The 27,983-nt window shown below is 41.8% G+C and overlaps 1 protein-coding gene across 5 annotated transcripts; it reads right to left on the bottom strand.

Annotated features, from left to right (window-relative positions):
- Positions 1-57: 57 nt before the first annotated feature.
- On the bottom strand, positions 58-27,792 carry LOC118363639 (septin-6). 5 transcript variants are annotated; one of them, XM_035744704.2, is made up of 11 exons: positions 27,646-27,792; positions 25,327-25,441; positions 23,184-23,379; positions 21,732-21,918; positions 19,290-19,451; positions 18,472-18,568; positions 16,401-16,569; positions 13,349-13,481; positions 11,728-11,918; positions 8,747-8,796; positions 58-1,634 (listed from the first exon to the last, which is right to left on the bottom strand). In XM_035744704.2, the coding sequence occupies exons 1-10, from the start codon at positions 27,673-27,675 to the stop codon at positions 8,793-8,795; spliced, it is 1,284 nt and encodes a 427-aa protein (XP_035600597.1). In that variant the 5' UTR covers positions 27,676-27,792; the 3' UTR covers positions 58-1,634; positions 8,747-8,792. The 5 variants fall into 5 exon arrangements, with proteins under 5 accessions (XP_035600597.1, XP_035600593.1, XP_035600595.1 ...); XM_035744703.2 differs by lacking the exon at positions 58-1,634 and adding an exon at positions 4,296-4,404; XM_035744700.2 differs by lacking the exon at positions 8,747-8,796 and having other exon boundaries at positions 58-2,392.
- Positions 27,793-27,983: the final 191 nt, after the last annotated feature.

Raw genomic sequence — 27,983 nt, 5'->3', positions numbered from 1 at the left:
GTCCTCTGTTTATTATTTGCACAACTAAGTTATTTGGCATAAAAAAACATATACACACACGTTTTCATCATAATTTTATTGAAAATGTACATAAATGGAATCAAACTACAATCACATATTTTATCATTAATTTGTGGTGTGGACAGGTAATTGACTAGGAGGGGTGATTATGACAGATGCTAGAAAAATGTATGGCAATTTCTTACAACAAAATGTAACTTTACACAGAGAGGAGTCACATCCAAAGATCATATTTCATAAAACAGGTCTCCACTTCCATACACAAAATATATCCTTATAAATTATACAAATGCATGAGTATCTGTCTCTAGGATTCAACTCCATCTCATTGTAATATTTGGCAATATGGGTGCCAGAAATTGTGGAGAGGGGTATAACTGCACATAACAACTAGTAATACACAAGATAAAACTGGTCCAAACAATAGAGCATAAAATGTGAAAGAGTGCAAAACTGTTAGGGGAGAAAACTACAATGGGGAGCAAAAGGTCAAGATCACAGAGGTGATGAAAGAAAAAGACATGCAAAATACAGAATAGACTGATGGTAGTTCAAGCACAATGCGTAAAGGGCATTAAATGCGACCTACATGGCATTTCAGTACGGAAAAGGTGTTTTCACTAAATAAGTGCTTGACATGAACATGTCTTTGGCTCTTCTGAGTTCCAATGAAACAACCTATGCAGTGAACAAAGAATAATGTATTTACTTGGATCGCAATTGTCCTATGGTTTTTAAATCCGTATTGACAAAAGTTTCTACTACTCACACGCAGTGTAAGACGTCGCACTATCAATCACCAAATAAATATGGCGAATTTATCAGTGCTTTATTGAGATCTGGGTTGTGTTATTTGTATTCATAGGGGCTCCCGAGTGGTGCAGTAGTCTAAGGCCCTGCATCTCAGTGCTAGAGGTGTCACTACAGACCCTGGTTCAATTTCAGGCTGTGATTGGGAGTCCCATAGGGCGGCGCACAATTGGCCCAGCGTCGTCCGGGTTAGGCCGTCATTGTAAATAAGAATGTTCTTAACGGACTTGCCTAGTTAAATAAATAAAAATCAACCCCCCCCCCCTTTGAACGATGAGCACATTAATAATAGGCTATTTGTAATGGTTATTTCAAAACAGAGTCCTTCTCAAAATGGACTGAATATATGATTGAACGTTATTACATAAAGACCTTCTTAAAATGTACTGTCAATTAAGTTCTGATAGTTTTATGCAAAATATAAATTAATCCAGAGCCTTGGCTCTGCCAGAAATGGTATGATGAAACTATTGGTTTGATGTTTCTCTTGAACAACTGTTTAGAATCCTACCTGAGCACCTGAACAAAGCTTTGTTCATTCATACACCAAGACAGATCTGCAAAATATTATCAGTGAAGGACTCCCACTTGCCAAAGTGTACGTTGATTAGGTGGCAAAAGGTAAACTATCCAAAAAATACCATGTGAAGTCCACATACGGCCATGTTCAACAAAGCAGATGAGATGGAGGTTAAAAAAAGGTTGATGCAGTGAGAAAAGACAGGAAGAGGAAATGGGTGCTTAGTTCTTGTTGAAGCTGCAATCCCCTCTTCAGACAGGTGGCCAAGACAGATTAAAAGAAGCTAGAGAGAAAGGAGACAAATGCAAGGTTACAAGAGATGCCCAAGCAGTCAGGGAGAGCAACAGTGCCTACCAGAAAGATTACTGACATTTTGGGGAGGGAAGACCGTACGTATTTGGGTTTTCCTAACGCATGTATAGTTGCTACTGTACTTCAAATGACACTAACTCTGTTACAAATGCAATGTCTGTGTGGTAAGCTAAAAATTAACTACTCATAATAAAATACTACAGTACTTGAGCTGACCAATTCAATTTGAGCATAATACGGATTTAAAACATTGAATAAATTGCTTGTGAGAACTGCTTGCAGCAGATATTATGTCCTCTGTAAATAAATAAAAAGGTATTCAGTGTCAGTTAATAAATCAAAACAGACAATCTTAAACCTAATAATGATGTGAAAACTACCAAGAAGTGCACAACAAAAACAGTCCAGAAAATATCTATCCCTACAGAAGCAAAAAGCAAATGGTGATATTAGTCAGTCAGCACAGCAAAAACACGACATAACAAAAAAGCATAACCATACACAAAAGACAGATTTTGCCACAGAGTCAGCACATAGAGCAGCAATGAAATACAGATAGGGGTATCCTTTTGTTAATACATAAAGCAGATGAATGTTTTTTTTTTTTAACCCAGAAGGGTGGGTTCACAATGCCTCTCCTCAGCCTTGGGGTACCCGCTACCCACAAAGCCTGGTCCCTTAGCAAAGCTTGAGGGTGGAAGCACCTACTCAGTGCAGAGCCAGGGTTTACTGCAAAGGAAAGGTAAATACACACAGAGCAGTGAGCAGAGGAACTAAAGCACAGTATGTATGAATGACCACACACCAAGGCACACCCTGACAACCCATAGAGCTTAGGACAACAGTTCCCCCAGAGACATTGAGACAAAGACCAATTTGAGAAGGGATTGTGAGAAGTTGTAAACCACACCTACTACACCACTGTACAAGAATGTGTAAGTACGTAAGCGACTCATTTCGATACATTTAGACGAAAACAAAATACCTACATCTGTGGACATTTGACTCATCAGACCAACTGTCTGACCTGTGTCACCGTACAAAGGCATGTGGGTTATATTGAGCAAGGACACAGACATATTTTTGGAGGGTGGGGTGGGGGTTCTTAGAAATATTTTCCTGATAAACAACACCCTGTCCTCAAGATACAGATGAGAAGGAAGTGGAGTTGAAATTAAAAACCAACAATCTCACTGGCGCTCACACTCATCTGCCAAACAATGGAGTGTTCCAATCCTGTTTCTCTAGGAGGAATGGAGAATGACTACTGGCTCAGTCTGTTCAGACAAAAGCAGTGCTGGCTGAATACTAACATGACATTTATGCACCCAACTTAAATGCTCATGCAAGTGTTCTACTGACTTCAAGGCATGATTTATAAGAAAGTCCAAGTTAGGATCCAGCCCTATGAATTCAGGTTTGCAGACAATTTTGCTCTGTAAAGAGAGTCGTTTTGACAATAACAATGGCGGGATATCTCAAAGCCCTTGAAGGAGTTAAATATCTAGAGCAAACCAAGTGTTTCCAACTATAATCAGAATCTATGTGAAACCCTTATATCCTCACATTTGCAGAACCCACTTACACACTGTTATGTTTAAAATACTGATTGATTATACATTTCATACACAATAATCGTGGCCACAGTTGAAATATTTGGTGAAATTCACGCTTTATTTCCTTTGGATATTAAGTATTTTTGTGTAACACTGATACAAGTGTAATACTGATCCCTACATGATTGTATTTTGTTTAAATTGATTAAAATTTGCTTTTATATATATAAAAAATATATATAAAAAAGTCCCAATTGTAATAGAAATACACAAAATCATATTTGTGTAAAATGTCAACAGCTAACAAGTATGCAGATAACAAAGTATATTAAAAACAATGAGGTATGGCAAAGAGATGGCGAGAAAGCATGAATGTCTTCACATGCACCAGGCTAAGATGAAATAACATCAGCAGTTCACTATTAACACTCACTGTCTTGATAGCGCAAACAAACTGGCGCCGAGGCCATCATTCCAACTTCCTGTAACTGATAGTCATGCAATGTTTGGAGTAGGCAAAAGTACAAACAGATCTGGGACCAGGCTACTCTTGATGGGCGGTGGACAACATGCCTTCATTTAGAAACGTACTACGGTTGTGTCTTCATTTTCAATAATTATGCATTGTATGCCAATACGATATCAGTGTACATCTTCATTATCTCAAACTACTGGAGTGGTTTAGTGGAGTGAGTAGAATAGTGGTAGTATGAAACATGGACGTGAATATGCTGCCCCTGCCAAGTATATGCAATGAGCACAGACTACATGCCACACACACACACCACTTGCTTGGTCAGACCATAGCGGATGTGCGTTTCACCTTAGCCTCCACAAACTCCTGCCGGTCAAAACAGTAGTTGCGCATGTTAAAGTTAAAAGCACACTCAGTCGTGCGGAAACAGGCTAACAAACAAAAAGAGAAGGTCTACCTTCCAACATTAAAAAAACTTTTAAAAAACAGGCAAACGCAGAATGATGACTTGTGAAAGAACGTATAAAAGAAGCATGCATTCGAGTCAAGGACTCCCATTCACAGTAATGGCTGGATTCTTCCTCAGAGCAGGGGCATGTGCGGGGGTTGGAATGGGGGGCACAGAGAACAGCATGGCACTGCCAAGGATGGGGTGAAAACTCATTCACAGCTGGCTGAGGGAGGAAGCACTTTTCTACAGGAATCCTGAACTGGAAATAAGAGAGAAGGAGCATTACGCGTTAACAACACTAGTAGACAAACTTTTTCAATCAAATGACAGAATCATTCATGTTATTGGTCAAATATAATGTCGGAAGGAACATGTGTTACTGTTACTGTTAATAAGACTTATGAGTGTATGGAGGTGGGGAGATTTAGGGTATACGTTGAAAGAACATTTATTTGGTATGCTAATGGGCTAACACACCAACTCAGTGGCCTTGTTGTTAGAGAGTCCGCCCTGAGATCAGAAGATTTGGAGTTCCCGTCCGAGTCATACCAAGGACTGTAAAAATGGGACCCAATGCGTCTCTGCTTGCCACTCGGCATTAAGGAGATATATTGGAGGTAAGGCCCTGCGATAAACTAGCGTCCTGTCCAGGGGGGGTTCTGCTTGTACATCAAGCTGCCTCACGCTACAGTCCTATTAACCATCCAGGCCTTGTGTAAGGCTACTTACTTAATGGACTAACACAGATGTAAATGTTAACCACGGTAAATCGTCTAGTGTAAATAAATGAGTATAAATGTTGCTATCTAGCAACACTTCTGTTTCCGAGATTAACCAGGGAGGGATACATGATTATTACAAACTAGATCATTTATCCTGAATTGACCATTATAACAGTTCACCGATCCATTCTCAAAGTTGCTCCTACGGGGCCTAAGAAAAATGCAGTGTCTCTCTATGGTTGACTTCTCTGTTAATTTCACACGGCTCATTTCCTGTGAACATTGTCCAGAATGACACAGCAACACTGAGACAGCAGGCTGTTTGTCATCACATTTAACTAAAGTCTTGGAAGATGAGCCTGAATCTGTACAAATAGTGTAGCTCTCATTTAAAAAAATAAAATAAATGGAATCAAAGAGCTAGGCGTCAAATAGAATCAAGAAAAAATGCTATAAAAAAAATCCCCATACACAAGAATTGGCTCTAAGGCTGAACGGCGCACTAGTGCGATCCTGCAGTTCCTGCTGGACTCTCTGCTCTTTGTGTAGTGGCTAGGAAGGGCCGGGAAGGGCAGGGGTGGACCACAAAAGCAGATTGTTATAGTTTCAGAGGGCAGATGGGGCAGCACATCAGACAGAGGCTAATAAACTTGCTGATTTAATTTTAAACTCTTTCAGAGGCTGGCACAGGCACAGCCAACCACAGGATATGATCCAATTCTGCGGCAGTGATGTCATCTTCAGCTAAGCCGTGGGTGGATACAGACATTAATAAAATGTACGAACACAAATGTTATGGGATTTGTTACAAAGATTTGTTGTATTGAATTAGTATCAGAACCTGATTTCAAATACTGTTTTAAATATCTCAAATACAAATACAGTGCCTTGCGAAAGTATTCGGCCCCCTTGAACTTTGCGACCTTTTACCACATTTCAGGCTTCAAACATAAAGATATAAAACTGTATTTTTTTTGTGAAGAATCAACAACAAGTGGGACACAATCATGAAGTGGAACGACATTTATTGGATATTTCAAACTTTTTTAACAAATCAAAAACTGAAAAATTGGGCGTGCAAAATTATTCAGCCCCTTAAGTTAATACTTTGTAGCGCCACCTTTTGCTGCGATTACAGCTGTAAGTCGCTTGGGGTATGTCTCTATCAGTTTTGCACATCGAGAGACTGAAATGATTTCCCATTCCTCCTTGCAAAACAGATCGAGCTCAATGAGGTTGGATGGAGAGCATTTGCGAACAGCAGTTTTCAGTTCTTTCCACACATTCTCGATTGGATTCAGGTCTGGACTTTGACTTGGCCATTCTAACGCCTGGATATGTTTATTTTTGAACCATTCCATTGTAGATTTTGCTTTATGTTTTGGATCATTGTCTTGTTGGAAGACAAATCTCCGTCCCAGTCTCAGGTCTTTTGCAGACTCCATCAGGTTTTCTTCCAGAATGGTCCTGTATTTGGCTCCCTCCATCTTCCCATTAATTTTAACCATCTTCCCTGTCCCTGCTGAAGAAAATCAGGCCCAAACCATGATGCTGCCACCACCATGTTTGACAGTGGGGATGGTGTGTTCAGGGTGATGAGCTGTGTTGCTTTTACGCCAAACATAACGTTTTGCATTGTTGCCAAAAAGTTCGATTTTGGTTTCATCTGACCAGAGCACCTTCTTCCACATGTTTGGTGTGTCTTCCAGGTGGCTTGTGGCAAACTTTAAACAACACTTTTTATGGATATCTTTAAGAAATGGCTTTCTTCTTGCTACTCTTCCATAAAGGCCAGATTTGTGCAATATACGACTGATTGTTGTCCTATGGACAGAGTCTCCCACCTCAGCTGTAGATCTCTGCAGTTCATCCAGAGTGATCATGGGCCTCTTGGCTGCATCTCTGATCAGTCTTCTCCTTGTATGAGCTGAAAGTTTAGAGGGACGGCCAGGTCTTGGTAGATTTGCAGTGGTCTGATACTCCTTCCATTTCAATATTATCGCTTGCACAGTGCTCCTTGGGATGTTCAAAGCTTGGAAATCTTTTTGTATCCAAATCCGGCTTTAAACTTCTTCACAACAGTATCTTGGACCTGCCTGGTGTGTTCCTTGTTCTTCATGATGCTCTCTGCGCTTTTAACGGACCTCTGAGACTATCACAGTGCAGGTGCATTTATACGGAGACTTGATTACACACAGGTGGATTGTATTTATCATCATTAGTCATTTAGGTCAACATTGGATCATTCAGAGATCCTCACTGAACTTTTGGAGAGAGTTTGCTGCACTGAAAGTAAAGGGGCTGAATAATTTTGCACGCCCAATTTTTCAGTTTTTGATTTGTTAAAAAAGTTTGAAATATCCAATAAATGTCATTCCACTTCATGATTGTGTCCCACTTGTTGTTGATTCTTCACAAAAAAATACAGTTTTATATCTTTATGTTTGAAGCCTGAAATGTGGCAAAAGGTCGCAAAGTTCAAGGGGGCCGAATACTTTCGTAAGGCACTGTACATATTCAGATATATTTTATTTGAAAAGACAAGTTGAATATTTTCATGTACACTACATGACCAAAAGTATGTCTCATTCCACAATCATGGGCATTAATATGGAGTTGGTCCCCCCTTTACTGCTATAACATCCTCCATTCTTCTGGGATGGCTTTCCACTAGATGTTGAAACATTTCTGAAGAAATTCCATTCAGCAACAAGAGCATTTGCGAGGTCAGGCACTGATGTTGGGGGATTAGGCCTGGCTCGCAGTCGGCGTTCCAATTCATCTCAAATGTGTTTGATGGGGTTGAGGTCAGGGCTCTGTGCAGGCCAGTCAAGTTCTTCCACACCGATCTCAACAAACCAATTCTGTATGGACCTCACTGTGTTCAGGGGGGAATTGTCATGCGGAAACAGGAAAGGGCCTTCCCGAAACTGTTGCCACAAAGTTGGAAGCACAGAATGTCATTATATGCTGCAGCATTAAGATTTCCCTTCCCTAGAACTAAAGGGGCTAGCTGAACCATGAAAAACAACCCCAGACCATTATTCCTCCTCCAACTTCGTGGCAACAGTTTGGGGAAGGCGCTTCCCTGACAATGCCCCCGTGCACAAAATCAGATCCATACAGAGATGTTTTCAAGATCTTTACTGGCCTGCACAGAGCCCTGACCTCAACCCCATCGAACACCTTTGGAATGAATTGGAACAGCAACTGTGAGCCAGGTCTCATCGGCCAACATCAGTGCCCGATCTCACTAATGCTCTTGTTGCTGAATGGAAGCAAGTCCCACCAGCAATGTTCCAACATCCAGTGAAAAGACATCCCAGAAGAGTGGAGGCTGTTATAGCAGCAAAGGTTGGACCAACTACTAAGGCTCATGATTTTGGAATGAGATGTTCAACGAGCAGCTGTCCACATACTTTTGGTCATGTAATGTATTTGAAAATACTCTCAAACTATTTGGTAGACAATTTTTTGTTTTTTGTGCAAATAATTCAAATACTGAAATAAAAGTACTTGTTTTGGGCTATGTATTTTAAAATACTCAAATACACAGACAAAAGTATTTGAAATACCAAAAAATCAAACACACATGTATTTGAACCCAGGTCTGATTTGTATAAAATGTAGACTAATGTTTTGAAAGTAGGCCTACTGTACAGATGTTGCCTGACTTTATAAGAGCTACTAGAAGTTAAAATACTGTGACTTAAAAAAAAAAATTTAAAAAACATTTAAGGACTTCCTTGTCCTTCTCATTTAAGTTCAAATATGTGTTTAACTGACATTTGATTTAGATGTTTTTTAAAAATGTGTATTTAAATATATGTGCTTTTTGTCATTGGTTACCAGGGGAACAGTTGAGAGAGCAAGCCTTACCAGGACAAGATGTTTCATGCAGCATGCAGCAAGTGGGGGGGAGGAGTTAACTGTAAAACAGCATGGATGCAACATAGGTGACACATGGACTCATGGGAGACATATGGTGCATTCAAGACAACTCGGAACCCCAGAGTTAAAATGTACATATTTTTTGGGCTTAGAGCAAGCATCCTATTGGTTGATTCAGATATTTTCCAAGTGGGAAACTCGGCCCTTATCTTTCTACAACAAGTTTCCAAGTTGGACATTTCTGAGTTTCCGAGTGGTCTTAAACACAGCAACACATACACATTCTCCATGTCACATCTACACCACTCATTAAAACATGCCATGCTCATGTCCTTTGGTGACTGAATAAAACATTGGTTTTGTAGTCCAAGCTATCAACAGGATTATGCTTTGAACAAGATAAGGAAATAGAGGCCAAGTTGGGATCCAAAGGTTTAGCAAATGAGGAAGTACTAACTAGCATTCATCAGGCCGGTTTCTCAGACAAGACAAAGCTAGGCTTTTTAGTCCAGGTCAATGCTTAATCTACGTTCGGGAAACTGGCCAATAATGGTTTGATCAGTAACCCAGAAACATTAAGTGAAAGGGAGGAGGAAAAACTACAGAGTTTAGAGATAGCAGAGAGAAATGACAGAAGAACTGAAAAATAAAAACCTCTCAGTGCAAGTGTCTTCATCCTTTCTAACAGGGCAGGTGGCAGGGCTCGCATCAGTTTGAATAGACAACCAGGAGTGATTACCAACATGAAGGGACCCACGACAACAACCTCTAACTGCCAACACGGCCCTCCTACTGCAGCCTGATACTACAGGTAAAACAAAACGTCACAATTACTGAATCAACATTCCTATGGGATATAGACCTATACCAGCAGTCTCACTAGCCTGGGTTCAATACAATCAGATTACTGTAATACCAAATCTAGATGAATCTGGTTTACGTTGAGGGCCAGAGAAGGGTTCAGGATATTACTAGCTACAGTACTCTGTATAATAAAGGTGGATAGAAAACAATATAAAATCCTAGTAAAGTGACAGCGATCCTAATCTCTGGTGCATATGTGTGTTCATTTTGGAGGAGAAAAATAGCAAGTCCACCTCTATACCATAGTTATGAAGGCATAAGAGAAAAAGCTTGCTAAACTGCTAAACTTAGCTTAGGGAGCATCTATTCATCTATTGCTCCTCCATTTCAATGTAATCAGAGCCAGCTACGTTGGTTATCGCTAATCCATTAGACTGAAGAGAGAAACCACTCAGTGCTTGGTGACATTAATGGGACAAGCCAAAGCGGTGGACAGGAAAAGAGTTCCTACAAATGCATCGACATAAGGCAAATGAAAGCTTTGATTAATGACCATGTCATTTGTTTACGTGTGGTGTGTGCCAGGCCTCTTCATATCTGAGGTGCGGCTGATGCAACAGTGTACAGTGTCGCACACCAGTAAAGTGGTCCACATGCATACAACATTTATATTTTGATTCGTCCATCTTCTGTATTGCCAGATGTACAGTGGCAAGAAAAAGCATGTGAACACTTACCTGGATTTCTGCATAAATTGGTCATAAAATTGTATCTGATCTTCATCTAAGTCACAACAACAGACAAACTGACAAATGATGAATACATCAGTTAACCAATCACAGTGTAGGTTGGAGAAAGTATGTGAACCCCTAGGCTAATGACTTCTCCAAAATCTAATTGGAGTCAGGAGTCAGCTAACCTGGATTCCAATCAATGAGACGAGATTGGAAATGTTGGTTTGAGCTGCCCTGCCCTATAAAAAAACACTCAAAATTTCAGTTTGCTATTCACAAGAAGCATTGTCTGATGTGACCCATGCCTCGAACAGAAGACCTAAGATTAAAAACTGTTGACTTACATAAAGCTGGAAAGTCCATCTGTCTGCCAACTGAAGCTCAACAGAAGTTGGGTGATGGAACAGGACAACGACCCAAAACGCAGAAGTAAATCAACAACCGAATGGCTTCAACAGAAGAAATTACGCCTTCTGGAGTGGCCCAGTCAAGAGTCCTGACCTCAACCCGATTGAGATGCTGTGGCATGACCTCAAGAGAGCGGTTCAAACCAGACATCCCAAGAATATTGCTGAACTGAAACAGTTTTGTAAAGAGGAAAGGTCCAAAATTCCTCCTGACCGTTGTGCAGGTCTGGCCCGCAACTACAGAAAACGTTTGGTTGAGGTTATTGCTGCCAAAGGAGGGTCAACCAGTTATTAAATCCAGGGGTTCACATACTTTTCCCACCCTGTACTGTGAATGTTTACACAGTGTGTTCAATGAAGACATGAAAACTTAGAATTGTTTGTGTGTTACTAGTTTAAGCAGACTGTTTGTCTATTGTTGTGACTTAGATAAAATAATTTTTTTACCAATTTATGCAGAAATACATGGATTTCCAAAGAGTTCACATACCTTTTCTTGCCACTGTGCATACATGGGATAGGCATTGACAATAATACATTTACTCATTATTTTGAGAAATAATTTAGTTGGCATCTATTCTAAGTGGAATTAATGACCTAGTGTTTCCCATATTATTGTTTGGGCGGACACCTCTCATTTTGGTTAATGAGGCCCTACATGTTGATTTGGGGGCCTTTGCGCCCTGCCTGAAAAATTATCTAGGGGAAACACTATAGTGACAATTTATCCAGTTGTTCTTTGATCCTCCTAGATCAGGTTGTAACATCCAGACAGCTCCGGTCCAGTATACCTAAGGAATCCTCAAGGATAGCTGGGTTGTGTTCATTAGGGCACGCAACAGCAAACGTGTTAAAACGTTTCGCAATGGAACATGAAAATTAGCATTTCTCATTTGACAGGTCCAGGTAGTCTCTCCCTGTTTCGTGACGTTATCTTCTGTTTGGGTGCCTAATGAAAACGACCCTGAACACCTATGCCTGCTGTGTGAGGAGGAGGGAGTTGAACGTGGAAGGAGATACTTACTTTTTCCTCTCCTTGTCCCTCTTGAGTGTGGTGGAGCCCCCTGCCTGCTGGGCCTGGGACTGTAGGAGCTCGGCGGCCGTCTTTTTCTGCTTGAAGCCGTTGAGCTCGTCATCCAGGGATTTCTTCTTGTCCTCCAGCTTCTTCTTCTCATCCTGGTGCAGCTTCTTGAGCCGGTCAAACTTCTCGTGCAGCTGTGTGGCAGGGGAGAAAACGCACATCTTAGATAGAAACTCATTTAGAAGGTGTGATATTTTATTTATTTCACCTTTATTTAACCAGGTAGGCTAGTTGAGAACAAGTTCTCATTTGCAACTGCGACCTGGCTAAGATAAAGTGTAGCAATTCGACACATACAACAACACAGAGTTACACATGGAATAAACAAAACATACAGTCAATAATACAGTAGAACAAAATAAAACAAAAAGTCGATATACAGTGAGTGCAAATGAGGTAAGTTAAGGAAATAAATAGGCCATTGTGGCGAAGTAATTACAATATAGCAATTAAACACTGGAATGGTAGATCGGCAGAAGATGAATGTGCAGGTAGAGATACTGGGGTGCAAAGGAGCAAAATAAATAAATAAATAAATAAATACCAGTATGGGGACGAGGTAGGTAGATAGATGGGCTGTTTACAGATAGGCTAAGTACAGGTGCAGTGATCTGTAAAATGCTCTGACAGCTGGTGCTTAAAGCTAGTGAGGGAGATGTGAGTCTCCAGCTTCAGAGATTTTTGCAATTCGTTCCAGTCATGGGCAGCAGAGAACTGGAAGGAAAGACGACCAAAGGAGGAATTGGCTTTGGGGTTGACCAGTGAGATATACCTGCTGGAGCGTATGCTACGAGTGGGTGCTGCTATGGTGACCAGTGAGCTGAGATAAGGCGGGGCTTTACCTAGCAGAGACTTGTAGATAACCTGTAGCCAGTGGGTTTGGCGACGAGTATGAAGCGAGGGCCAACCAACGAGAGAGTACAGGTTGCAATGGTGGGTAGTGTATGGGGCTTTGGTGACAAAACGGATGGCACTGTGATAGACTGCATCCAGTTTGTTGAATAGAGTGTTGGAGGCTATATTATAGATGACATCACCGAAGTCGAGGATCGGTAGGATGGTCAGTTTTACGAGGGTATGTTTGGCAGCATGAGTGAAGGATGCTTTGTTGCGATATAGGAAGCCGATTCTAGATTTAATTTTGGATTGGAGATGCTGAATGAGAGTCTGGAAGGAGAGTTTACAGTCTAACCAGACACCCAGGTATTTGTAGTTGTCCACGTATTCTAAGTAGGAGCAGTCCAGAGTAGTGATGCTGGACGGGCGAGCAGGTGCGGGCAGCGATCGATTGAAAAGCATGCATTTAGTTTTACTTGCGTTTAAGAGCAGTTGGGAGGCCACGGAAGGAGAGTTGTATGGCATTGAAGCTTGTCTGACGGTTAGTTAACACAGCGTCCGAGGAGGGGCCAGAAGTATACAGATATCTGTAGCTTTGAGTACAAATGGAGATGTGGCACATGTAACCCTAGTTCTTGTGAGGTTGGTAGGATGCGTGATGATGTGGCAGAATTAAAGCATTTAACTGGTAATGGAAAAACCTTCCTGTACACACACAAACACGCACCTCTTTCTCGGCCTCCTTCAGTTCGGCTTCCTTCTCCTTGACTCTCTGGACGAACATCTGCCTCATCTCCTCCTCCTTCTTCTGCAGGTCACCCATGAACTCGTTCCTCTTGGCCTCGTACGTCTCCTGCAGACTGGGGTCCAGACAGGAAGAGGACATTCAGAAATTAAGTCATACTAATGAGTCATATACTAATGAGTTCGGAAAGTATTCATACCCCTGGACTTTTCCACATTTTGTACTAAAACTGATTAAAATCGATTTCCCCCTCATCAATCCACACACAATACCCCATAATGACAAACAAAAAGCTGTTTCTTAGAAATGTTTGCTTATTCATAAAAATACAAAAATGAAATATCACATGCCCATAAGTATTCAGACCCATTACTCAGTACTTTGTGGAAGCACCTTTGGCAGCAATTACAGCCTTGAGTCTTCTTGGGTATGACGCTACAAGCTTGACATACCTGTTTTTGGGGAGTTTCTTCCATTCTTCTCTGCAGATCCTCTCAAGCTCTGTCAGGTTGTATGGGGAGTGCTGCTGCACAGCTATTTTCAGGTCTCTTCAGAGATGTTCAATCGGGTTCAAGTCCTGTCTCCGACTGGGCCACTCAAGGACATTCAGAGACTTGTCCCGAAGCCACTCCTGTGTTGTCTTGGCTGTGTGCTTAGGGTCGTTGTCCTGTTTGAAGGTGAATGTGTGCCCCAGTCTGAGGTCCTGAGCACTCTGGAGCAGGTTTTCATCAAGGATTTCGCTCGACCCTGACTAGTCTCCCAGTCCCTTGTGCTGAAAAACATCCCCACAGCATGATGCTGCCACCACCATGCTTCACCGTAGGGATGGTGCCACATTTCCTTGGCATTCAGGCCAAAGAGTTCAATCTTTGTTTCATCATACCAGAATCTTGTTTCTCATGGTCTGAGAGGCTTTAGGTGGGTTTTGGCAAACTCCAAGCGGGCTGTCATGTGCCTTTTACTGAGGAGAGGCTTCCGTCTGGCCACTCTACCATAAAGGCCTATTTGGTGGAATGCTGCAGAGATGGTTGTCCTTCTGGAAGGTTCTCCCATCTCCACAGAGGAACTCTGGTCAGATTGACCATCTGGTTCTTGGTCAACTTCCTGACCAAGGCCCTTTTCCCCCCCGATTGCTCAGTTTGGCCGGGAGGCCAGCTCTAAGAAGAGTCTTGGTGCTTCCAAACTTCTTCCATTAAGAATGATGGAAGCCACGGTTCTTGGGGACCTTCAAAGCAGCATAAATGTTTTGGTACCCATCCCTAGATCTGTGCCTCAACACAATCCTGTCTCGGAGCTCTACGGACAATTCCTTCGATCTCACGGCTTGGTTTTTGCTCTGAAATGCACTGTCAACTGTGGGACCGTATATAGACAGGTGTGTGCCGTTCCAAATCATGTCCAATCAATTGAAATTACCACAGATCGACTCCAATCAAGTTGTAGAAACATCTCAGGGACGATCCATGGAAACGGGATGCGCCTCAGCTTAATACTTATGTTAATACGGTATCTGTTTTTTGTTTTAATATATTAGTAAAAATTAATAGAAACCTGTTTCGCTTTGTCATTATGGGGTGCATGTGTGTAAATTGCTGAATAAATTGTTTTATTTAATCAATTTTAGAATAAGGCTGTAACATAACAAAATGTGGGAAAAGTCAAGGGGTCTGAATTCTTTCCGAAGGCACTGTATGTTAGTACTATGTCCCTACATTCACATTACAGTGAATTACATCAGGCTGTAATTGACATCAGAATGCAAAAAGTGGTTGTGATTAACTGAGGGGGTGATAGGAATTGGAAAGTAGTGATTCCAAAGTTTCAACCATTGTTAAAACCCCTTTCTCTCGTGGGAATTGGACTATATGGATAGGGCTAAATTGAAATGTTTCTTACAGAAACCATGGTGGAAATTAAAAGGGAACAGTTTGGAAATTCTGGGGAAATTATTAGACAAAAAGTGAGGACAACAATTCACCTGTTGATTTTATGTGCATTTTACATTTATTTGTTGATAACAACATCTGCAAATACTCTGGATACATTCAGTAACATGATAAGAATATTCTTTGAAAATTTGGGATAGGTGCAACATAAGACAAAAAAATGACACAGGTTAGAGAGAGATTTAACTGGTGTTTCCAAGTGGCCACACACCTCTCAAAGCGTGCACAGTTCCTAAGTCAATTCAACAATGCACTTTTATGGCTCAAAGAAGATGTTTGTTTTTTTGCTCTCCTAGCTGTGTCCCGCTAAGGAACTAGAGTAAGCACACTTGTAGTTGTTTAGTTTGGAACACAGCCCTGCCTTTACACAATTACTGTTTTTTACGCAATCCAAAAATGGTCCATTATAAATTGAAAATCTGTCCATTCTGAATACGATCTTACAGTGTTAGGCTTCACAAGGCAATTCAGAGAAGCAGATGGTAATTTTGGTGCGCATGGAATGGAGTCATGAGTGCATTCAGATGCTTGTAACTGTACATCAAACATAGTGATTATATACGTTGATCATATATATTACATGGGTTTCATGATATGGAAATGTGGAGTGCACATTTGAACTCACAAGTGTTCGGCTTGCTTGTACGACATCAAAGCAGTATATATTATATTCCTCAATGTCTCATCTTTCAAAATGCATTGAGTCCTCATAATTTAAAGCTTTTCCCTCACTCAGACAACAAAACATTAGCAAAAGTCACCCAATTATCAGGAGGGATGGGATCAACTTATTGTTCGCATGAGGTGCTCAAGTTCAGAAAGGCTGTCAGTCAAAACCCATACAGGTCTGTGAAGTGGAGACCCTGAGCTCTGACATCATGTATAGCATGTTACCACTGTGTTCCAATTTAGGTGCTTATCAGTATCCAAATCTGCCACTTTCAACCCGAATACGGGTACAAGTGTAAAGAGCTACATCCATGACAGGAAGTGTGCAGGGTGGAGAATTGTGACACAGTCTTGGAAGGATGTAGGGAGGAAAGAGAAAACAGGAAGTAAGGAGGAAATATGAAGGGAAACAGCCGCACCTGAAGGGTTTGCAGTCGGGGTCCGTGTCCTTGAATCCCATCTCCTCCAGCTTGCAGCGGCGGTAGAGCTCATAGTGGCGCGTGTGTGTCTGCTCCCGCAGGTCCTCCATGTTTACCCGGATCAGCATCTCCCGCAGCTTCACAAAGTCACAGTGGTTCTCATTCTCCACTGCCGACGACACACACACACACACACACACACACACACCATAGAGTGAACTGAATAGTGTGGCGCACAATGTCCGAGACAGGATCGGGCCAGCACTATTGTATATGTGTTCCATGTGAGGTCAGGGCTAGTTCATACTAGAGGTCGACCGATTATGATTTTTCACCGCCGATACCGATTATTGGAAGACCCCCGCACACAAAAAAAGCCGATACCGATTAAATCGGCCGATTTAAAAACAAAAAATATTTGTAATAATGACAATTACAACAATACTGAATGAACACTTATTTTAACAAAATATAATACATCAATAATATCAATTTAGCCTAAAGTAGATAATGGAACATGTTCAATTTGGTTTAAATAATGCAAAAACAAAGTGTTGGAGAAGAAAGTAAAAGTACAATATGTGCTATGTAAGAAAGCTAACGTTTCAGTTCCTTGCTCAGAACATATGAAAGCTGGTGGTTCCTTATAACATGAGTCTTCAATATTCCCAGGTAAGAAGTTTTAGGTTGTAGTTATTATAGGACTATTTCCCTCTATACTACTTGTATTTCATTAACCTTTGACTATTGGGATGTTCTTATAGGCCATTTAGTATTGCCAGTGTAACAGTATAGCTTCCGTCCCTTTCCTCGCTCCTCCCTGGGCTCGAACCAGGAACACAACGACAACAGCCACCCTCGAAGCAGCGTTACCCATGCAGAGAAAGGGGAACAACTACTAGAAGGCTCAGAGCGAGTGACGTTTGAAACGCTATTAGCACGCGCTAACTAGCTAGCCACTTCACTTCGGTTACACTAGCCTCATCTCGGGAGTTGATTGGCTTGAAGTCATAAACAGCGCAATGCTTGGCGCACAACGAAGAGCTGTTGGCAAAACGCACGAAAGTGCTGTTTGAATGAATGTTTACGTGCCTGCTTCTGCCTACCACCGCTCAGTCAGATACTTAGATACTTGTATGCTCAGTCAGATTATATGCAACGCAGGACACGCTAGATAATATCTAGTAATATCATCAACCATGTGTAGTTAACTAATGATTATGATTGATTGTTTTTTATAAGATAAGTTTAATGCTAGCTAGCAACTTACCTTGGCTTACTGCATTCGTGTAACAGGCAGTCTCCTTGTGGAGTGCAACGAGAGAGAGGCAGGTCGTTATTGCGTTGGACTCGTTAACTGTAAGGTTGCAAGATTGGATCCCCGAGCTGACAAGGTGAAAATCTGTCGTTCTGCCCCTGAACAAGGCAGTTAACCCACCGTTCCTAGGCAGTCATTGAAAATAATAATGTGTTCTTAACTGACGTGCAGAGTTAAATAAAGGTCTAAAAAAATATTTAAATTAAATCTGCAATTCGGCGCCCAAAAATACAGATTTCCGATTGTTATGAAAACTTGAAATAGGCCCTAATTAATCGGCCATTCCGATTAATCGGTCGACCTCTAGTTCATACTACCCCCCACGTATCCACACACAGCCAAAACTGACATAAGTACGAGCACAACATAGGAAACCAAATAACGAAACATTTCATATTTCTATAGTAAGTCAGTAACTCTCTCTGATAATCGTCACAGGTTTCACAATCTACCACGTTTCAAGCATTATTGAGATAAATCAATAAATCCTCAAATTTCAGACATGGGATTTGGTTTTTCCCCCATCTAAGTGACATGACTCAAGCAACAGCTGCTGCAGGTTATACATTTATGCAAGAGTGGAGCCATGCTGTGTTAAATAGACAAACATGAGATTACATAAGCAGCAGTGATGGCTTCCCTCTTGACGGTATGAATGTAGTTGTTTAGGAAGTTAGGGCGGAATGAGTGGGAGGGAAATGATGGCGGGAGGATCCCCCTACCATTTCCTCTGTGATACGTGACCTAGCTTACCCTGAACTGTTCCCCAGGGGTACTGCCTCGCTTTCACCATCTTGTTGCCGATCTTTACTTCCTCCGTGCTTCCCACAACGGCGAATGGCAAATGGCCCTGCAAAGCCGTAGTGGAGAAAGGATTCACTCTATTACATAACTCCATTATTTATTTGTTTAGACTTTGATCAATTGGAGCATATCTCTTGACAGGGGAACCAATTGCAGAGTGAACCAATTACAAACTGAATTACACGTGACATGTCATGTTAGGCGTAAAATTGCAAATTTATATACAGTGCTGCTTGAAAGTATGTGAACCCTACAGGGCCGGTCATCATTTTGCTATAAAATATTAAAATAAACATAAAATCCTTTTCTAAACTCCTGTAATGCTTTTGTCCACTGTATTGTATGTATTTTGTTTTCTAATTTATTTTTTTACGAGACAGATCCATTAAGAACAAATTCTTATTTACAATGACGGCCTAGCCCAGCCAAACCCGGACCAATTGTGCGCCGCCCTATGGGACTCCCAATCACGGCCGGATGTGCTCCTCAGCCTGGATTTGAACCAGGGACTGCAGTGACGCCTCTTGCACTGAGGTGCAGTGCTTAAGACCGCTGCGCCACTCGGGAGCCCAAATGTGCCTGTCCTTACAAAAATGTATTCCATGATAACAGACAATCAAGAATCGCATCATATGATGTTTCTCCCTCATCAAACCTTGTCCATACTTATACTTCTCAACTATATCTCTGCCACAAGTCTGTATTGATAAAACTTGCTGAAATGCTACTGAACTACAATGAGCGGCATCAGAGAAGGGTTAGCTTACGTTCATGGTGGAGTTGATCTCTGCCACCGTCTCGTCGTCGGTGGGGAACTGGTAGATCTGAACGCCGTTGCTGACCAGCTCACTGGTGATCTTGATCTTGAACTTGGTCAGCTCGCTCTTGGAGATGGCATCCGACTTGGCAATGATGGGGATGATGTTGACCTTTCATTTGAGGAGAATAAATTAGATTCTAAAACGTTATTAGGCTATCCGCTGATGAGGAAATTGTGTGTGCTGCATGTATACAAAAGAATCCATCAAAATACATACAAATAACACAGATCTTGTTATACTTTACGGACTTGCATCAAGATAAAAACACAAAATCACAATTATTTTGAAGACACAATGACAAGGTGCAAACAAATAATGCCTATACTTTGGGATAAAGCTAAATAAAATATTGGCTTTGAGGCTCATGGCAAATGCAATTTACAACACTATACTTTCACCAGGACAAAACAACAACTGAAAATAAATTGTTTAAAATTGGATCTACATTCCAACTGAAGCCACGAATAATTATATTTTATACAAAACCAGTCTCAGCTCCACACATTTAATGGTTGGTTTCCCAGATAAAGATGAAGCCTAGTTCCTGGACTAAAAAGCCCTTTGATGGAGCTTCTCCACTGAGAATTATTTTAAGGACAAGAATAAGATTAATCTATAATAAGCACATACAGTGCATTCAGAAATGATTAAGACCCCTTCACTTTTTCCACATTTTGTTGCATTACACCCCTATTCTAAAATGGATTAAATAGTCCCCCCCCCCCTCATTTACCTACACACAATACCCAATAATGTCAAAGCAATAATAATTAATTAATTAATTAATTTATAATTTATAATAATATATAATATATGCCATTTAGCAGACGCTTTTATCCAAAGCGACTTACAGTCATGTGTGCATACATTCTACGTATGGGTGGTCCCGGGAATCGAACCCACTACCCTGGCGTTACAAGTGCCATGCTCTACCAACTGAGCTACAGAAGGACCATTTATAAAACAAAACTGAAATCACATTTACATGCGAGCATCTCCTATGCAGCCAGGTCATCACAGCTATCTAGCTAAACCCCCTGAGACAATTGGGGAACATCTGGCCAAGACAGGATATGAATAGACCCTGAGATATGGGTCTTCACTCCCTTCCTAATGTTTCTCTGGATTCCTTGGTCAAAAGCGGGGATATCATCTAGCCGGATACGAAAGAAAATGTATATAGCTTGTCTTTTTATATCTGTACACCTCTAGTGTCTACCAGCTTCAGGAATATTTGTGCATTTTCGATTCGGCTTATCTATGTGCATTTCTGACATAATCAGAGCTTGGAACGAAGTAGAGATTTGTTTTTTTAACTGGCAGCGCAGAGCAGTAAGAGCATTTACCAGAAAGAGTAGTGAGAGAGAGTAGTATTAGTGAACCTCCAACGCTTTCTCCATCCCGTGAAGAGCCCTCCAAACACATTGTTAATTGATGAGAGCCTACTGATCCAGCTAGCTCAGAAGAAACACTTCCTCCAGCCCCATGTTTGGTGAAAAACAGAAGCAGAACATGAAGTGGGAGGGAGGGAAGAGATACAGTATATCCAAATATCCGCTTTAATGGAGCCCACAGGACTGAAGAAGCACAAATAGGCAGGGGGGGGGGTCTGTGTCAAACATCCACCCACCACCACTTGTTGCCCATAAACTCAAGAGACACTGCACTTCCTCCTGCACCACCAACTTTTGTTTCACTCACTTTGGCCGGACTCAAACGCCATCCAGTAGCACTAGCTCTTGGAGGGCTTTACAGTCATTCGCAGCAATGATGCTTGGCTGATGCTAAGGGCCGTGTGATGTATACACAGGGAGGCTTCTGCTCTGGATCAAAGATCACACTGTTGCGAGAGGCTGAGAGATGGGTAGGGCACAGCTGCTCTGGCAAACACTGAGGAGCCCCTTTCTCCGAAATCCAGGAAGGCTCTATGCAAATAGGGCTTTTTGGGGTGGCGTTAGGAAAACAGAGTGAGCGGTCACCGTGGCGTTTCACGGCTGACCCACACCGACGCGGTCACAGGACAGGAGCGCATCTGTGAGCATGCAAAGTGTGTGGAAGAGTTTATGAGCCACCATCATCTTGAAAGCTTTCTCTTCCCCCCCCTGCATTTTCTAAATAGCCATGACAAAAATATGACTCTTCAACTGAGGTTACCATCACATTAGGAAGACGGCTTTTCACGTGACACTTCAAATCAGCAGAGTTCAATGAATGGATCGCATAATATGGTAATTTAGCAGATATCTTGAGCCAAAGCGACTTTGACAGTGACACAACATTGACAGTGACACATATAGACCAACTTAGTATACTGTATCTGGCCCATGCAGGAATTGAGCCCACTGATCCATTGGAATCATAGTGTAATTAGCTAGCTTTGCAGCTCACCTTGCTGTCCAGTTTCTTCATAGTTACCAGGTCCAGGGACTTGAGGGAGTGTCCGGTGGGCGCGATGAAGTACAGACAGGCGTGGATGCGCGTGTCGTGGTAGCTGTGTAGCGTGCGCTTGATTTTCAGCTCCTCCTGCAGATAGGCCTCGAACTGGGTGTCGATAAACTCAACAATGGACTTGTAGCTGAGGAGAGAAAAACATAAGTGTTATGCATGTGTTATAAACGCATGATAAACAGGTAATAAGGAGACTAGGTTTATGAAAGCGAAGCACCAAAAAGAGAAAGTATCTTACCATCGTCTATGAAGGATTCAAGGGTAGCTATACCGTTGCCTTTTTAAAAATGTTTCACTCAAAATGAAGACAGTTCCACCACCTTATAATATTAGAAGGTGTTGTGAAGCATCTCTTAAGTGAGAGATTAAAACCAGTTTTGTTCTTTAGTCCAAGAGCGTAGTCAGTGGGAGGTAGCTAGCCCGCTAAGTGAGTACAGCTCAGCTCCCTAAAAAGAACCTGCTGATCCCTCATTCAGCTGAGCTGGGTCTCATTAGCTGGGAGTCATCGGGCAGAACATGGTGGTGGAAGAGATTTGGGAGCTCGCGGATCAGGGAGCAGAGGGGAGGTATCAAAGGCATACCACCGCCAATGAAGGGGAAGATGCACCGCGCGTACAAAGGAGATGGAACCTCTGATTAAACACAGGTCTAGCCCCCGCCCTCCCAACACATCTCCTCCCACCTCCACTCCCCCTCATAAGAAGCTAGCCGAATGGCTGCTCATATAACTGCTAGCCCGTAGCTCCCATTCACCCATCCACCATTTGATACTGATGTGAAGCAGTGTGAACCTGGAGCACTGACCTACAAGAGGGTTCCCTGTATCTAGCACAGCCTCCCCCTCGGTGCCCTAACAAGAGCAGATAGAGGGGCCTGGGACAGACTGAGGTCAGAGAGAGCTGCCTGGCCTGGCGCTCACATGACATCATCCGTCCTTTCTCTCTGTGATCTCTCATGACGAGGAATGAGGATCACATGACAGGAGAGAGAGTGGAGACAATTGGATCCCACGTTGACTAGAATGTTGCCATCAGGGGAGAAAGTGACAGGTAGAGGAGTCCTCCCTTTCCCACAGACAAAACACTGTATGATTTAGCCCTGAAGACTCCTGGCTCAAGTCTCGGGGTATGTCTATTGTGTTTCCATAAGGTATGGGGAGAGGGACAATACAAGTTGAATAAGAGTGAAAGATAACACATTCTTGGTAGTGGTATATAAACACCAGGATCGTATTCATTCGTTTTCTTCTGTTTTATGCCTAATGAATGTGACTCATAAGTTCTTGTACCATCTAAACATCTCTTAGACACATGCAGAGGAACCTGGGGCTCTCTACCCAAAGTCATACACACACACGTTATATTCATGTTGATCTACGTCATTGTCTCTCACCTGTCCTCTTTGTTGATCTGGTCTCCAAAGCCCACAGTGTTGACCACGGTCAGCTTGAGGCGCACGTTGCTCTCTTGGAGCTCGTATGTGTTGGACTTGAGCTGCACGCCCGGCTGGTTGTGCTGGGTGGGCTCGCCCTCGAACTTGGTGTTGAACAGGGTGTCCATAAGAGTGGACTTGCCCAGGCCCGTTTCCCCTAAAAAACACACACCGTCAGTTAATTCCCTATTGTGTCCTTTTATTTGTGGACTCTGTATCTGGAGTTTGTGTGAGGCAGTTGTACTAAGCTCATTGGGCATTTATAAGCTATATTCTTCAATAATCAACGGGTATAGGCTACAGTATATCATTATTGGAAATTACCATTAAACAGCAGGGAAGATCCCAGATTGGGCCCTTGTCAGAATAAATGTGGGCTTAAAAAGGCACATTACATACTGTGCATGACAGTATTTAGTACTGTGCATCCCTGTTGAAAAGACTGCAGTTCTACAATCTGGAGCAGATCTCTCTATGCCACCAGAATGTTAATTATATAGACACTTCCCATGTTTCACATCTTCTTAAATTTAACATGTGAACCACTCTGGCTTCTCTGCTGCTTATGGCAGGAGAGGAGCTTTCCAACGGAATAAAAAAGATACGCCGAAGAAACGTCTAATATCTTGGGTGCTTGTAAGAGTAAGTAGGGCAGCGCTTCAACAAGCTAATCATATGTTCACCATGGTTGATATCTGGAACAGACCTTGGCAACAAAAAAAGGGCAGCATGAGTCCGAGTCACGGATGTCCCGATGCGCTCTGACAAACACATACTGTGCAAAGCTATCAGTCAAGTGAGCCAGCCACCTTCCTCTCCCAGTGCCAGAAAATATTTTGGGTCAGAAAAGTAGTAGTAGTGCGCTACATAGGGAATAGGGTGCCATTTGGAATGCAGGCCTATTTCTGTTCATCTGACACCACATATACACATGGAGCACGCAGAGGACTGCCAACGGTAGTAGTCTTCTATTCACAGAGCATCAGTGCACACTAAATAGTAAAAGGGAGATAGAATGGAACAGCACAGTGCCTGTGTCTGAGAGAGAACGTCCACCTCGGGTCTTTGTCGAGAGGTTTCTGTGGTCGCTCATCTTCCTTATAGAAACTTCTCAGGGCTGAACTAACCTATGAGCATCTCACTTGGTAGGGACCCATGCTGAACCCCATGCTAAAGATGGGGCCCTGACATCCAAAGGTTCACATTTGAATGTACCAGCATCTTAAAAATCTAACTTTAGTGAAGAAAAACAGCAGTCGTTATGAATCCAAAATGGGGCTGTACTACAGCTGAAATTTTGTTGTTGCTCTCGATTCAGTTCTTGCTGTTTTGTTTAGACCACAACCACAAGCCTCCGGATCGCATTTCTGGGGCTTTAAGCTTTAGGTCTGTGCAGTTTACAACTGTTTTGCTTTCTCTGACTTTAGAGTAGGCTGTAATAATAGAGGTTCGTTCGGCTTCTAGCATTGCTTTGGAATGTTTTGATTGCCACTGATAGCTTTCAAGTAATTCAGAGTGTGTAAAATGGAGAGGGGATTGTATTCTCGGTTTCCTACTTTCAACCAAATTTATTAAATGTACCATTTGGTTTAAACATGTAAATCAAAACAAGGCTAAAAGACGACAGGCATAACCAGACCATTTCACCATAATAGATCTATATGACAACTCTCTCTGTCAATTATGCCCAAAACACCATTCAGCTAAGTTGTATACAACCTCAAAATGAGGCCTAGGTCACCCGAATTGAATTCTGAGATACTGTAACAGACAGACACTAATATAGGGAGTGAAATAAACATGCATGTCTGGTGTCTATTGCTTTGAAATTACTGGGGGATATGCGGAATTACACTTCACTGGAATCATTTTAGGGTCTTCATTTCTACCCCCAGTCCCAAACGATAGCTTGACTGACTGAAGATGAATGAGCTACGGTGATCAGAGTTGACTGCTGACCAGTGAGAAGCAACCAAAGTGGGACAAAGACAGAATGAACTGGGTTTACATCTACAGTGGAAACGCCAGCCATAGGGGATTGGAGAAGGGCTCCCATTTTGCCTTGAGGAGAAGAAAAGGGAGGTTTTACGCATGACACACTCACCGACACAGAGGATGTTGAAGCAGAAGCCGTGGTTGACAGACTTGTTGACCAGCTGGTCGGGCATGCTATCAAAGCCAACATGGCCGGCTAGAGGGACGGCACGAGCACCTTCTCCCTAAAGACAAAATAATGATTTTGAAATTAGAAACACTGAGTAAAGGTGTGTAATTAATCATTAACAGCCGGGTATAATCGCAGATGCATATGAAACAGGGGTGGTGTGGATAAGGCTATCGTAACTTAGGTAAAAATGAGGCTGACCATAATATTATTATTTCACTTCCGTTTACACATTTCATGCAAGACAACACAGAAATATGACATTTCAAACATTCACTCCCACAACTACTGGTAGTGCAGTTAAGGCACAAACTGAAGTGTTAGCCATAGCTACAATCTTCTATGGTTAAGCTACAATTTAGATTTTTTTGCAAGACACATTCCATTGTATTCGATGAAGATAACTCCTCAGCTAATTTCTCTGGTGCTCTAGCTGTGATACACTTCCTCTTTCCTGCTAACATATTTGCATACTGCACAGTCTAGACCGTTGAAACCACAATGTCCATATATGGAAAGTAAAACATCACATTTTAAGAGTTACAGACTGTACAGGTGTTGAAAACAAACCATGCACAGTAGAACGATGGCATGTTTGTGTGAGAGTAACAATTCTATGTTATACATGTATCATAACAATCCTGTTGTAGTCCTGACCCTAAATTCATAAGGGTCTAATATGGATATGAATGTGTGTGTGTTTGGTTTTACTATCCTTGTAGGGACCAGAAGTTCGCACAAGGATCGTAAAACAAGGATAATTCAGACAAGTAGGGACATTTCACCGGTCCCCACAATGAAGAAGGCTGTAGGCTTAGGGGTTAGGGTTACAATTTGGGTTTGGGTTAGAATTAAGGTAAGGGGTTAGGTTTAGGGGTTTGGCCCCCACAAGGACAGTAAAACAAATGTGTGTGTGCATGAAGGAAGTTGCATCATCACACATTCTCTGCTTCTAGAACTGCACAGGATGGTTATGTGAGCAGGAATACAAGGAATTTAGATTACATGGAACTGCCAAAACGTGCCCTCGATAGTGACTTAACTGAAGCAACCCCACCACTAAAAGGCCTAAATGTTTTGAAAATATATATTGTGGCATTGAGGCAGACTGCAAAATTCCGCTCAGTTAAAATGGGAGAGGTTGAAAATAGTTCCGCAGACTGGGGTAAACAGTTGTCAATTGTATAGTTAGAATTGTGTTTAAACAGCTGAAAGGCTATTAGTTTAACAGATGGTTTTTCTTGACGAAACAAACACTCCTCAGCTGGCCTACATGTGCAGGTGCAGCATTCCCAAACCCAATTCCAACTTGGGATCAAAGACACATCTTGAGTTGCACAATGACATAATGCTTGTTGTTCTCGTCCATTCATTGATACATTTCGGTTCGAATTAACTGCACACAAAACGAAAAGCCGATTTACGTTAGCCTACCAATCTAGCCGAAAGGCCGGCAGATGGCAATATTGATCCGGTATTGATGGTCTAAACGACTCAGCATCGCCATCTGCCGGCTTTTGGGCAACTACCAATCCTTCTCCCAGTGACTTTTCAAGCCTACTGACTCTCACATTCTGAAATTAATGAAACCACTTTTGATGAATCCACATTACCCTCGTTCTTATTTAGGTCTATATTATATACAAATATTAAATCATTCCCACTCAGTTGTACCCTATATGACTCGTTATGCACATCAGACAACGCCCAGCAAACAAAGTAACGGGGCTGACAGAAACAACGCGATAGGCTAACTTACTAACAGAATCGAACCCACGATAGACGGCGGATATGCATGAAATTTGAAATGTCCAGAATTTTTTAAAATGATATAGTCCTAATATCCTTAAATAGCATATCAATGTGAAGTAACTACAGACTTCATTGAGAAATTATGAGGATACTGGATCGCAACGATAACCATAAAAGCGAACGCATGCGTGCAAATGCAGACTATCGAATGTTCCCAATAATTTGTATCTTAATAAATCATGCGTTTACGTAATAAGCGATATTTATCTAAATGCATTGTATCATTACGATAGTAACGTTGTAATAGAGGTAATTTGATATCGAGTTAGCCTATTAAAAAAAACGCTGCATCAACCATGGCGAGTGGGGCTTTCCACCGACATCTATCCATACCATTTGAGTTCAATTCACCCAGTACTTAATTAACCAAATTAATCATTTTAGCAAGCTACAACGGTGCCCTAGCCAAAATCAAACGAGAAAATCATCCTTAATTATAGTACTCACCGCTTGCCTAGCTATTTCAGTGGCCGCCATGGTTATTTTTTTATGAAGACCCTATGTAAGGAAGCTGCACTACCACTCTGCTAGCAACACTAACAACGACGTCACTTTCCTATGGTAATGATGAAACGTTCAAAATAAAAGCCCGCATTTCAAAAACATTGCAAGGTGGATAACATAAAAAATAGATAACATTTTATTCAATGTCGATTTGTATTGTGTTTATAAGCAAATGCAAGAAGAAATGTATGGGGGGGACGTATGTTTAGACTGAATTGTAGACAATATGGGCTTAAAGTGAAGAAAAAAAAGAACTATTCCTTATGCTGATGTGAAAGTGG

Source organism: Oncorhynchus keta, chromosome 30, assembly GCF_023373465.1.
Source record: "Oncorhynchus keta strain PuntledgeMale-10-30-2019 chromosome 30, Oket_V2, whole genome shotgun sequence".
Taxonomy (NCBI): domain Eukaryota; kingdom Metazoa; phylum Chordata; class Actinopteri; order Salmoniformes; family Salmonidae; genus Oncorhynchus; species Oncorhynchus keta.
Note: the sequence above shows the minus strand (reverse complement) of the source record. Positions and strands in the feature narration are given on the sequence as shown.

What these genes read in the sequence shown, in the direction of transcription:
- LOC118363639 (XM_035744700.2), bottom strand. Translation starts at nt 27,675, where the DNA reads ATGGCGGCCACTGAAATAGCTAGGCAAGCG. An exon ending in TGAAGAAACTGGACAGCAAG is followed by an intron (nt 19,452 to 21,731) that starts GTGAGCTGCAAA and finishes CTCAAATGAAAG; the next exon opens with GTCAACATCATCCCCATCAT. An exon ending in AGATCAACTCCACCATGAAC is followed by an intron (nt 18,569 to 19,289) that starts GTAAGCTAACCC and finishes ACGGCTTTGCAG; the next exon opens with GGCCATTTGCCATTCGCCGT.